At 45.3% G+C, this 13,434-nt stretch overlaps 1 protein-coding gene across 5 annotated transcripts in view; it reads right to left on the bottom strand.

The window, feature by feature from the left end:
- Positions 1 to 365: 365 nt before the first annotated feature.
- The window catches only part of snapc4 (small nuclear RNA activating complex, polypeptide 4), a 15,279-nt gene continuing 2,210 nt past the window's right edge, over positions 366 to 13,434 (bottom strand). Inside the window, exons 2-22 of one of the 5 annotated variants that reach the window (XR_011240822.1) lie at positions 13,112 to 13,237; positions 12,889 to 12,923; positions 11,543 to 11,651; positions 11,385 to 11,428; positions 11,170 to 11,292; positions 10,403 to 10,543; positions 10,205 to 10,289; positions 9,955 to 10,036; positions 9,724 to 9,825; positions 9,168 to 9,240; positions 8,921 to 9,085; positions 8,669 to 8,819; positions 8,478 to 8,584; positions 8,262 to 8,356; positions 8,090 to 8,184; positions 7,881 to 7,981; positions 5,905 to 7,587; positions 5,019 to 5,826; positions 4,686 to 4,944; positions 4,319 to 4,602; positions 366 to 819 (exon numbers count right to left, since the gene is read on the bottom strand). Coding sequence is in view for 3 of the 5 variants with exons in the window: in XM_069523118.1 (XP_069379219.1) it covers positions 742 to 819; positions 4,319 to 4,602; positions 5,019 to 5,826; positions 5,905 to 7,587; positions 7,881 to 7,981; positions 8,090 to 8,184; positions 8,262 to 8,356; positions 8,478 to 8,584; positions 8,669 to 8,819; positions 8,921 to 9,085; positions 9,168 to 9,240; positions 9,724 to 9,825; positions 9,955 to 10,036; positions 10,205 to 10,289; positions 10,403 to 10,543; positions 11,170 to 11,292; positions 11,385 to 11,428; positions 11,543 to 11,651; positions 12,889 to 12,923; positions 13,112 to 13,235 (4,485 nt within the window). In the remaining 2 variants the exon portion in view is untranslated. The remainder of the gene's footprint in view (positions 820 to 4,318; positions 4,603 to 4,685; positions 4,945 to 5,018; positions 5,827 to 5,904; positions 7,588 to 7,880; positions 7,982 to 8,089; positions 8,185 to 8,261; positions 8,357 to 8,477; positions 8,585 to 8,668; positions 8,820 to 8,920; positions 9,086 to 9,167; positions 9,241 to 9,723; positions 9,826 to 9,954; positions 10,037 to 10,204; positions 10,290 to 10,402; positions 10,544 to 11,169; positions 11,293 to 11,384; positions 11,429 to 11,542; positions 11,652 to 12,888; positions 12,924 to 13,111; positions 13,238 to 13,434) is intronic. The other 4 variants (XR_011240823.1, XM_069523118.1, XM_069523119.1 and 1 more) reach the window with 4 other exon arrangements.

The raw sequence follows: 13,434 nt of genomic DNA, 5'->3' as shown, positions 1-13,434 counted from the left end.
CACAGTCTATAGTGTCCTCAGAGCCCTTTGTGTCCATACAGAGTCCTCACAGTCTATAGTGTCCTCAGAGTCCTTTGTGTCCATAGAGTCCTCAGAGTCCTTTGTGTCCATAGAGTCCTCACAGTCCACTGTGTCCTCACAGTTCAATTCAATTCAATTTTATTTGTGTAACACCAAATCCTAATATCCAAGAGCTCCAGACTCTTCACAGAGAAGGTGAAGAGCTTCAGATCTTCTTCATCTAGAGAAACCAACAGGTGAACAATGAGCAGCACTTTGAGACTGTGGAGGAGAAACTCATAATAATAGTTGTTCTCTTGCAGTTCTGGTTTGAAATGAGAGAGAAAGAGAGAGAGGGACTTTGATTGATTGATTGACTGCTTCATGTAAACATCTTTATTACGAAACCATCAGCTAACAATCAAACATTTACAAGGTAAATTAAAACAATATATTTTTTAAACATATTTGACTATTTGTTATTTATGAGCTCTGACACCAGATCTGAAATATTTTCTGATTTTTAATGTAACGTAAATTTTAACGGAACCAGAGTAGGAATGTTTCTTGTCATTTAATGAAAAGTTATTTTTTTCCAGAACTTATATCAAAATGAATCCGATGAAATCCGATGATTTCAGATGAACAGCTGTTGAACTTGAATCAGGATTAAAGAGGAGCGTTGAAGTGATCTGAACATGTGATTGAAGATGTGTGTGATCTGGTTTCTACTGGCCGGGTCTAGTCAGCGGCGGGTGCGTTGATTCCTGAGAAGTGATTGGCTGGTGCTCCTGACGTGTCACACATCAGCACAGATCCCTAGAGGAGAAATAAAATCTCTTCACACTTCATGATAAACATGTGTTGTATTTACAATTGATTATACTGATTGGTTTTTTTTACTGGATAATAGACGACTCATGTCCATGATGGCTTCATTAGGTTTGATGTTTTGTCTTATTGGTTTCATTAAAACAAGGTGATAAAATGTGTCCTTGTGATTTATCCACACATACAAGAGATCGGGGGGGTATTCCATTCCGTGAAAACATCACCATGACGACTTTGTTTGAATTTATTTATCTGAAACATTCTGTTTTCTCAAACTTCAATTTATGTTCAGTTTCTTGTTCTTTGATACCGAGAAGATGCTTTTTATAAATCAAACACAAAAATGAGTTAAAGGAGCTGATGAAGTTGTTGATGATGAAAACATAAAGCTGCTCACTTCATTAATTACTGAAGAGAATCAGTGATTCAAAGTATAAAACCTGAATTATTTGGTCTGAACTCATTTCCATCTTCTCACTGAGACATAAAGACTAGTGTTAGTGTCTCACTGACACATAAAGACTAGTGGTAGTGTCTCACTGAGACATAAAGACTAGTGTTAGTGTCTCACTGACACATAAAGACTAGTGGTAGTGTCTCACTGACACATAAAGACTAGTGGTAGTGTCTCACTGAGACATAAAGACTAGTGGTAGTGTCTCACTGAGACATAAAGACTAGTGTTAGTGTCTCACTGACACATAAAGACTAGTGTTAGTGTCTCACTGAGACATAAAGACTAGTGGTAGTGTCTCACTGAGACATAAAGACTAGTGTTAGTGTCTCACTGAGACATAAAGACTAGAGGTAGTGTCTCACTGACACATAAAGACTAGAGGTAGTGTCTCACTGAGACATAAAGACTAGAGGTAGTGTCTCACTGAGACATAAAGACTAGTGGTAGTGTCTCACTGAGACATAAAGACTAGAGGTAGTGTCTCACTGAGGCATAAAGACTAGTGGTAGTGTCTCACTGAGACATAAAGACTAGTGTTAGTGTCTCACTGAGACATAAAGACTAGAGGTAGTGTCTCACTGAGACATAAAGACTAGAGGTAGTGTCTCACTGAGACATAAAGACTAGAGGTAGTGTCTCACTGAGACATAAAGACTAGTGTTAGTGTCTCACTGAGATATAAAGACTAGAGGTAGTGTCTCACTGAGACATAAAGACTAGTGTTAGTGTCTCACTGACACATAAAGACTAGTGTTAGTGTCTCACTGAGACATAAAGACTAGTGGTAGTGTCTCACTGAGACATAAAGACTAGTGGTAGTGTCTCACTGAGACATAAAGACTAGTGTTATTGTCTCACTGACACATAAAGACTAGTGGTAGTGTCTCACTGAGACATAAAGACTAGTGGTAGTGTCTCACTGAGACATAAAGACTAGAGGTAGTGTCTCACTGAGACATAAAGACTAGTGTTAGTGTCTCACTGAGACATAAAGACTAGAGGTAGTGTCTCACTGAGACATAAAGACTAGAGGTAGTGTCTCACTGAGACATAAAGACTAGTGTTAGTGTCTCACTGAGACATAAAGACTAGAGGTAGTGTCTCACTGAGACATAAAGACTAGAGGTAGTGTCTCACTGAGACATAAAGACTAGAGGTAGTGTCTCACTGAGACATAAAGACTAGTGTTAGTGTCTCACTGAGACATAAAGACTTGTGTTAGTGTCTCACTGAGACATAAAGACTAGTGTTAGTGTCTCACTGAGACATAAAGACTTGTGTTAGTGTCTCACTGAGACATAAAGACTAGAGGTAGTGTCTCACTGAGACATAAAGACTTGTGTTAGTGTCTCACTGAGACATAAAGACTAGAGGTAGTGTCTCACTGAGACATAAAGACTAGAGGTAGTGTCTCACTGAGACATAAAGACTTGTGTTAGTGTCTCACTGAGACATAAAGACTAGAGGTAGTGTCTCACTGAGACATAAAGACTAGTGTTAGTGTCTCACTGAGACATAAAGACTAGAGGTAGTGTCTCACTGAGACATAAAGACTAGAGGTAGTGTCTCACTGAGACATAAAGACTAGTGGTAGTGTCTCACTGAGACATAAAGACTAGTGGTAGTGTCTCACTGACACATAAAGACTAGTGGTAGTGTCTCACTGACACATAAATACTAGTGGTAGTGTCTCACTGACACATAAAGACTAGAGGTAGTGTCTCACTGAGACATAAAGACTAGTGGTAGTGTCTCACTGACACATAAAGACTAGAGGTAGTGTCTCACTGAGACATAAAGACTAGAGGTAGTGTCTCACTGAGACATAAAGACTAGTGTTAGTGTCTCACTGAGACATAAAGACTAGAGGTAGTGTCTCACTGAGACATAAAGACTAGTGGTAGTGTCTCACTGACACATAAAGACTAGTGGTAGTGTCTCACTGACACATAAAGACTAGAGGTAGTGTCTCACTGAGACATAAAGACTAGAGGTAGTGTCTCACTGAGACATAAAGACTAGAGGTAGTGTCTCACTGAGACATAAAGACTAGTGTTAGTGTCTCACTGAGACATAAAGACTAGTGTTAGTGTCTCACTGAGACATAAAGACTAGAGGTAGTGTCTCACTGAGACATAAAGACTAGAGGTAGTGTCTCACTGAGACATAAAGACTAGTGTTAGTGTCTCACTGAGACATAAAGACTAGTGTTAGTGTCTCACTGAGACATAAAGACTTGTGTTATTGTCTCACTGAGACATAAAGACTAGAGGTAGTGTCTCACTGAGACATAAAGACTAGAGGTAGTGTCTCACTGAGACATAAAGACTAGTGGTAGTGTCTCACTGAGACATAAAGACTAGAGGTAGTGTCTCACTGAGACATAAAGACTAGAGGTAGTGTCTCACTGAGACATAAAGACTAGTGTTAGTGTCTCACTGAGACATAAAGACTAGAGGTAGTGTCTCACTGAGACATAAAGACTAGTGGTAGTGTCTCACTGAGACAAAGACTAGTGTTATTGTCTCACTGAGACATAAAGACTAGAGGTAGTGTCTCACTGAGACAAAGACTAGAGGTAGTGTCTCACTGAGACAAAGACTAGAGGTAGTGTCTCACTGAGACATAAAGACTAGTGTTCAGATTGTAGTTTGTTAGTTCAGTGGGTCAGACTCACAGTAAACGTTCCGTAGTGATTTCAAACATATCTGATATTAAACAGCTTCATATCCACAGTCTGAAGTTGAAGCTAATGTCAGCGGAACCTTTTCATTTAAGCCAGAATTAGTTTAGCTACTTTTATGGAATAACCCTCTGGAGGACCAGTGGAATAAATGATGGAAAGATTTGATGACATCAGGTTCTAATCTCACTGGAAAACAGAGACCACAGAAATCTGCCACTGAAACGACTGTGACCTTTGACAGTGGTTGTTATGATGTATTATTATTTAGTGGCTGTTAGTGGTACTGTAACTTTTATCATCATATCAAACTGTGGCACTGGACCTACATGAGTTGTTTATCTCACCTGTGCTCTCTGGCGGCCCCTTTCTTTGATTTTCTTCAGCTCCACCACTGCTTCCTCCTCTTCCTCTTCCTCCTCCTCCTCCTGAGTGACTGGGCGAGCCACAGTCTTCTCTGTTATTGGCTGGATGGTAGCCAGGAGGGCAGGGACAGTGAAGAGTGACAGGAAGCGGGCCTTCAACAACTGGTAGGCGGGGTTACTAGAGAAACACTCTGTCACAAGCTCACGCACTGCTGCCACAAGGACCTCCTCCTCCTGCAGGACGTCAGAGCTGACAGAGGGAGCTGCTGGGAGACACAACAAACATCTGAGAACACACCTGAGGACACGCCTGACTATGGTTGTGATGATAAACGCATTACTGCAATACCATGATCATGTGATGGCTACCGTGAAGTTGAGCCCATTACCGTCATCGCTGCAAAAAGGTTTCTTTTTTTTTGCTAGAGAAAGTTACAGGACTGCATATGCAAGGTTTTCCTGGCTGAAAATCAAGCGGTTGGTACTGAGCTATCAGACCCCAGGGGGTGGGGTGGGTATACCAAGCCAGGGTACCGGGGCAGACACCAAGGGAGTCATACACTGCTCCACTTCCCCAGGCACGGTGCTGGGGCACAGACCACCGGACCCTGGACAGATCCACCATCAAGATCAACCATCAAATCATCACAGTCCCAGCACATACCTGTCAGATGAGTGTTACCTGGTTGCTCGCCTGGTCTGAGGTCAGAGGTGGAGTCCGGCAGGTCGGGTGGAAGCTGACTGGAGGTTTTTCCTGAACTGTTGTCAGACACGATTTTGTTTTGGCAGTGCCAAGGTTCAGAGTCTTGACGCAGCAGCTGCAGAGATGATTTGGTCAGAGACTTTTTGACCTGAAGCAGTGCACTGAGCGTGCTCAGAGTGCTGACAAATGGCGGCAGGTAGGGTAGAGCCACGCCTGCTCCTGGTACTACCACCCCTCCCCGCCCACTCAGCCAATCACGCACTGCTTCCTGAGGCTCCAGGAAAATCAGTGAGGGATTGAACTGAAGAGCCTCCCTCCTGAGGGGAGGTGGCTCAGCCTCATCCACTCTGACTGCACCCTTATAGGGCAGGAACATTTTGGGGGGAGGCTGAGGGTTACAGGAGGGGAGGGGGAGCAAACCTGGGCTTGGGACAGGTTGTAAGGGCTTAGAGGGATGAGTGGGTGGAGCAGGGAGATGTCTGGGGATAGTCAGGGCATATGGTACAGGTGGTGGTTGGAATCTCAGAGGAGGCTTGGCCAGTTGGGTTCTTGGAATATTTCCAGGTGTAGGTGAAAAGTAGGGGTTCGGCACTAACGCCTGCTGATGGGGTTGGGGCTGAGCTTGTGCCAGCTGGACCAGCCCTCCGGGAGTCATGACCCATATCGACTGACCAGGAAGTAAATGCAGTGTGGAATGCTCAGGCTGATCAACAGTTTCCTCTTTAGAGCGAGAAGTATGAGGGCGTGTATTACAAGGAGAAGACTTCCTCTTCTTTTTTGCTTTGTCCTGGAAACAAAAGACAGGAATTAAACAGGGGAGGACATGTGAGGACAAGATGGACAAATATGAGGCAACAGATCAAACCTTGGCTTCAGTTGCTTTCTGCAGCTCCCTGGCCTTCTGACTTAGCTTCCGAACCCTTTTTTGTTCCTGGGTTGCACCTGTATTGGCCTGGGCCCTGGGGTCACCTGTCCCATCTGAACATTGGACAACCTGACTGCTCGTCACCCCATCCTGCTCCTGCTGCCTCCTTCGTTTTCTTCCTCTGCTGGGATTTTTGGGGGGTCTCTCTGATACGGGGTCAGATTTACAGTGCATGGGGTCTGGCTGTTTGGGGACAGGGCTTGGTAGACTTAGGGGAGGGTTAGGTTGAATAAAATAGTCATGGTCCCTGTGGAGAGAAGCAGGGTGGGTGGCGAGGTTCGGGAGAATGAAGGGAACAGCTTGTTGATTGGCCAGTGTTGAACCAACAGAAACAGCTGGGTTAGGGGAAGAGGACTGGTCAACTCTGAAGCTCTGAGTCAATGGTACAGTCTGTTGGTGGATTGAGGTGGAGCCAGGAGAAGGAGGAGATGAAGAGGTGTCGATGCCCACGGGAGGACGTTGGCATGGAGACGAATGGGATGTGTCGAGGGAGGAGGGAGCAAGAGGTTTCTGAGGTTGAAGAACAGGATGAGGAATGAAGACACTCTGAGGAAATGACAGAGGAGACATCTGAGGAAGACCAGGAAGATTCTGATAAGGGAGGCGAGGAGTAAGAGTCTGAGGGGGAAGATTCTGAAGTTGGTGCAGATGATCTAATTGTTGTGTACTGAATGGTTGTCTGAGCATCATTTGTTGTTGTTGCAGAGTGTTAAGCTGCTTCAGGATCAGTTTGTGCTGCAGCTCTAACTCCTGCTGCTTCTCCCTCTGCTGCAGGATATCTGCGACAGTGCGTGGATCCTTCCTGTGGACGGACAAAGGATCAGGGAGCGGAGTTGAAAACACCACTTTCTTCTTCCTCTGCTCTATCATCTCCCTGCACCCGATGACGTCCACGTTCATGGTCTGCAGCAGCAGCTGGAAAACAGGAGTGGAGGAGAGCTGGGTTTTCTCTCCTTGTTCCCTCAGGGCGTCAGCCACCGTCAGTCTGGTTTGAGTCGGGATCAACAGGTTACCAATCCAGGGCACCACGGCAGCCTGGAGCTTGTACCTCAGTACCATGTCCATTGATCGGCCCATCTGTTTCCCTTTCGGCCGGAAGCCCTTTTTTTTCCACTCAGCTGCCTGGCAGTGCAGGTGGGCTTGGAGCTGGTCAGGTGACACCATCCTCATGGTGCTGCTTCTGTGACGCTCCTCCCACTGCAACTCTGGTGGATTTGGTCCAATGATCACAGAGTGTCCGAACTTACCCACGATGGTAGAGCGGACTGGCTTCCCTCTGTGGCCATCGGAGGAAGAAGGTACAGACACAGGACTAAAGCTCAGAAAGGAGAAATGTTCTGCTTTATCATCTGGAATCCACTCAGTCATCGGAGGGCAGGTGTACTCCTCCACCTCCTCCTCTACATCTGCAATTCTATCCACTTCTACAACCTCGTCCTTCTCCTCCTCCTTCATCTTCTTCTCATCATCATCATCACTGTCCATGTACACCACCACCATCTCCTCCTCCTCCTGCTCCTCCTCACTGCTCATCTCCTCCTCCTTCACTTTCCTCCTGATGTTCACCTTCTTCCTCTTCTTTCCATTTGGACTTGTTTGTGGGTTTTTAGCTTCTCTATTTTTCTGTTGACACAGAGTTACATCAGTCAGTCGGTTTTCATGTATGTGGAATGTTCAGTGGAGGAACCAGACAGGGTTCCCTCAGTATATCCCTTATAACCTGGAGACTTTCATTCTTCCCTGACATTAATCAGGTTTTTTTTACTTAATACATTTTCTCTTGACTGGAGTCACCCAAGGAACTTATTATTTTACTTATTGTAAGTGGCTTTGGATGACGGTGTCAGCTATATGTATTGTAACGGAACCACACTGTGAATCGAGTTTCAGCGTCAGTGAGCACAGGTGTGAATCACCTGAGCAGGACGAAGTCTCTTTCTGCTCAGTTTCCTCCATTCTCTCAGACACTGAGCGTCGTAACGATGAGGAATCTCCGCTGCAATCTTTGCCCAGCGACCTGACACATAGATGGACATTTATCATGAGGGGATGTTGAAGACACTGGACATGACTACAATGCCCATAATCCTCAGCACCAGGCTCTATGTAAATGTGTGAGACTCACCAACGCCATATTTCTCGACCAGCTGCAACAGCAGCTCCTGCTCCTGTTTGTCGAATGCTCCTCGCTTCGTCCCCGACTTCAGACAGTCATGATACCTGCACATGCACATCACATGAGGAGGAGAGATCAAACACATTCTGTCTCTCTGATCCTTCATCCAATCAGGACTCACCTATCCCTGCAGGCGCTGTCAGTTCGTCCAGGAACCTCCAAACGGATCTTCCACCAGTTCTTCTCCCCATGACGTGAGACAGCTCGCAACAAGAGCTGAGAGACAGACAAGCAAACAGTTTGAGGTGATTATGTCTCTGATAACTGTCCACAAGGAGGACACTTTTTATGATGTTTCCTGGGGACAGGTATTTGTTAAGCTCAGCCAAGTGCTCACCTGGTCTTCCTGTTTGGTCCACAGGCCTTTCTTCAGGCTCGGGTCCAGAACCTGGTTCCACCTGTAGATCAGCTGAGGGGGGTCACGACCCTCCATGAAGTAACTCACTGAAAGACAGACAGGTGGACAGACAGACCATCAGTGAGACGGAGAGATGTGATGTCACAGTGATGTCACAGTGGTGTCATTACTCTGAGTGTAGGGGATAAAGTTTCCAATCCTCATCTTGTCCACCAGCTCCCGGAGAAGAGCGTCTTCACAAGGCGTCCAACTGCCTCGTCGCAACGAGTCTGACACGAAACGCTGGAAAGTCTGAAGACACATGAAGGCTGTCCTCTCCGTCTTAGAGACAGACAGACAGAAAGGTGAGAGAGACAAACAGACAGGAGAGACGGAAAGGCAGGTGAGAGACAGAAAGGTTAGAATGACAAGCTGGTCCTAACCCCCAGCTCCTCAGCGATCTTCTTCCAGTGTCTCTCTCGGTGTCTCTTGCTGATGTCCCTCAGCTGCTCCACCTCCTCCTGACTCCACCCAATCTTCCTGATTGAGGGGTGAAGAAAGTTCTGCCAGAAGCACCGGATGTCGTCGGCCTCCCGCGTCCCTTCAAACTGACCAGAGAGGACACGTTGTTACTGGCAGGCTGATGTTTGTTTCATCGTCAACATGTGACTAGTTGATTCTCAGATTTACATCAATGTTGGAGATTTTTTCCCAATCATGTTCCTCATATCGATCACCAATCAGCTCCTCCTCCTTCTTCGTCCTGACCAATCACAGAGAATGACATGGTCAGTGAGACATGTCAAACATCATAACTCATGCAGTTATATATGTACACTCTGAACCCAGACCCTGACATATACCAGACCTGCACCTGGATCCAGAACATGACACAGACCAGGACACAGACCAGGACATGTACCAGACCTGGACCTGGATCCAGAACATGACACAGACCAGGACACAGACCAGGACATGTACCAGACCTGGACCTGGATCCAGACCAGGACATAGACCAGGACACAGACCAGGATATGTACCAGACCTGGACCTGGATCCAGAACATGACACAGACCAGGACACAGACCAGGACATGTACCAGACCTGGACCTGGATCCAGACCAGGACAGAGACCAGGACACAGACCAGGATATGTACCAGACCTGGACCTGAATCCAGACCATGGCACAGACCAGGACACAGACCAGCTCTGACAGTGTGGCCGTGTTTCCGGATGGATTCATACCTGAGTTTGTCGATCTCTCTCTCCAAACAGTCGATCTGCTCTCGGAGCTGCTGCCTGTCTGTCTCCCCTGCTGACGACAACTTCTGAGTCAGGTAGTCCACCCTGATAGAGAGACAGGTGATACATAGAGACAGGTGGGACAGAGAGAAGACATGTCAGCTGTGATCAGGCTTCAGATAAGACATCAGAAGGACGCGGCAGACGGAGTTGTCCTTAACAGTGAGACGTTACCTGGACAGTTTGGGCTGGACAAGTCTCCGTAGACTGTCTCTGGACACAGAGTGGATCAGAAGAGTCTTCTGCCAGCTCTCCCCTGAAGACACAGTAAGGACATGAAGACACAGTGATGAGACCGTGAGGACAAGAAGACATAGCTAGGACATGAAGAGAGTTAAAACAGACTGAGGACATGAAGACACAGTGATGAGACTGTGAGGACACAGTGATAACATAGAGGACATTAAAATATTTGTCTTCTCACATCGTTTTATCTTCACTTTATTTTCATCAAGACATCCTGTCATCCTGCTGCTCTTCTCCTTCGTCTCCTGATTGGCTGGAGGACCCTGGACACAGACAACAAGGAAACCTCATTGGTCAGCTGTTAAAAGTCTGTCTGCTCTGTACCTGTCTCACTCTAACTGTCTGTCCATCTCTCTGTCTGTCTCTCAGGTCTTACCAGTCCGGTCTGTTTGTCTTTGAAGTACGGTTTCAGGAAGCGACCCAGGTACATGTTGATTGGCAGCTGGTAGGAGGAGAGGGCGGGCTGTTCTCTGGAAGGCTCTTTGATTGGTCCAGACAACTGAGACATCAGCTCCCTCTACAGACAGAAAACATGTTAGCAGTACTGACACGGTTGTGTGTCAGTACTGACCTGTTGTCTGTTGTTGTGGGTCAGTACTGACCTGTTGTCTGTTGTTGTGGGTCAGTACTGACCTGTTGTCTGTTGTTGTGTGTCAGTACTGACCTGTTGTCTGTTGTTGTGTGGTTGTGGGTCAGTACTGACCTGTTGTCTATTGTTGTGTGTCAGTACTGACCTGTTGTCTGTTGTTGTGTGGTTGTGGGTCAGTACTGACCTGTTGTCTGTTGTTGTGTGTCAGTACTGACCTGTTGTCTGTGGTTCAGTACTGACCTGTTGTCTGTTGTTGTGTGTCAGTACTAACCTGTTGTCTATTGTTGTGTGTCAGTACTGACATGTTGTCTGATGTTGTGTGGTTGTGGGTCAGTACTGACCTGTTTTCTGTTGTTGTGTGTCAGTACTGACCTGTTGTCTGTGGTTCAGTACTAACCTGTTGTCTATTGTTGTGTGTCAGTACTGACCTGTTGTCTGTTGTTGTGTGGTTGTGGGTCAGTACTGACCTGTTGTCTGTTGTTGTGTGTCAGTACTGACCTGTTGTCTGTTGTTGTGTGTCATTACTGACCTGTTGTCTGTGGTTCAGTACTGACCTGTTGTCTGTTGTTGTGTGTCAGTAGTGTCTCCAGCTGACACAGAGTCTCTTGCACCACCTGCTGGTAAACCAGGTTCATCTGAAGACAAGACTCAACAGAGAGAGAGATACCCAGCTCACTCTGAACACACACACACACACGCACACACACACACACAGAGTTAACAACAGTGTGTAGTTACTTGTGTAAACTTACTTGTTTGTGTTACTGACCTCATCACTACTGCTGCTGCTGCAGATGATGATGTCATCATCATCTGAACAAACAGATCAGACATTAGCCAATCAGAATCATCCTCATTCTAAATTATCCAATCACATCATGATGTCATATCACCAGTGAAACAGACAGACGGACAGACAGACAGTACCTGACAGACAGACAGGACTCTGTGGTCCTAGCTTGTTCTCCAGGTTCTCGATCTCTTTCTGGATTTTTTCTCTTTGAGCCAACAGACCTGCAGCAGACTGAACACACGTCTGTCTTTAAATAACACTGGGGACCCTCACAAATGTTGGCCGAACTTCTGTTAGCTTAACTACTGTTAGCTTAGTGCTAGCTTAACTAGTACTAACTTAGCTTCTGTTAGCTAAGTTAATATGCGTTTTCTTTTTCCCATTTTTGTATTTGAGCAGTGTGGTGGATTAAGGTTTTTGCTTTCCTGTAAATTTCTGTCAGACGAACCGCTCCTTTAAACTGTCTAACTTCTAGAAACAGATTTGCTTTCAAGCACAATTTCTCCCCAACCATCAATTTATGGAATAACATTGTTTTATAGAAATAAGACAATGTATTCTGAGAGTGAGACATTTCTACTCTTTTCTATTCAATAAACTCTTCATATGTGGCTGGGTTCCCTGTGTCCTTAAGAAGTTCAGACATGAACTAAATCATGCATAAAGAATTTCTACACAGCCGCCTCCGTCAAATCTGTCAACGCCTCCCAACAAATTCTATATAAATGATGTAATGATCAACAGTTTATAAGGATTAAAAAGCTTGGGACAGAAAATCCTAAATGATTTAAATGATCCAGTTATGTGATGAAATAACGTGCTAACAGTGATCCCCTTTGGACGGTAAAACTGTTATTTTACAGGTGTTAGCAGCTCTGTCAGTAATTTACTGACAACAGAACCATCCCTGAGGTAAATATCACAGTCACAAGGCTAAATCTTTTCCCAACAACAATCGATTTCTTACATCCCATATCTTGACAATGTTACTGACTACAATGATTTTAAAGTCAAGATGGTTTTGTAAAACTGTTTTTTGTAACATCTGTCATATTGCTCACAGCGTGTTGTGAAAAAATTACTTAACTAGCATTAAATTAGCTACTGTTAGTCAAAAGTTAGCTCAACTAGTCTTAACTTAAATACTGTTAGCTTTACTTAACTGGTATTAGCTTGGCTAGTGTTAGCTTAACTAGTGTCAGCTCAACCAGTCTTAGCGCCTGACTAAAGGTTTACGCATGTAAAACATGCGCAAGCTTGATTTCACCCTAAAAAAAACATACAAGCTGATCTACTAACAGTGCGCACTGAGGACTGCATGCAGAAAAACATGTGCAGTTCATTTAGTACGTTTGCCTTAATGAATGTGCAGTATCGGGTGTTTTTAGCAGAGTGCGCAAAATACTGGGAGGAGTAGATGCAAGTTGGCAGAAACCAGTAATACACGCAAAACACTCATGTGTGTTGTGTATCGTCTCACCTCGTCCTCTGTGTCATCACTTCCTGATTCATCATCTGAGCAGAGAGACAGAAGGTCACTGTTAGACAGACAGACAGACAGACAGTACCTGACCGACAGACAGACGGACGGACAGACAGACAGACGGGTACATGTCTCACTGCTCATCAGCTGTAGATCATTGTTGCAGACAGACAGTACCTGACCGACAGACAGACGGACGGACAGACAGACAGACGGGTACCTGTCTCACTGCTCAGCAGCTGGAGATCAGTGTGTGTTGCAGACAGACAGACAGACAGACTCTGCTCCAACTCCTCCACCTGTCTCTGGATCCTGTCTCTCTCTTCAGACAGAGAGACAGACATGACTGTGGACAGACAGATGGGTTGTGAAACACATAGGATCCAATTATTGATCATCACTTATTGATTCAGTTTATTTAACCTGCTCCAGTTGGACTGGGAAATAATTCAAGTACTACTGCCTTACTGCATTGAGTACACCCCCATAGTATCAGGATTAGTAGTATCAGTTGTACAGTTAGTATTAGCAGTATGTTTAGTA

This window comes from Paralichthys olivaceus, chromosome 4 (genome assembly GCF_024713975.1).
Source record: "Paralichthys olivaceus isolate ysfri-2021 chromosome 4, ASM2471397v2, whole genome shotgun sequence".
Classification (NCBI taxonomy): domain Eukaryota; kingdom Metazoa; phylum Chordata; class Actinopteri; order Pleuronectiformes; family Paralichthyidae; genus Paralichthys; species Paralichthys olivaceus.
Note: the sequence above shows the minus strand (reverse complement) of the source record. Positions and strands in the feature narration are given on the sequence as shown.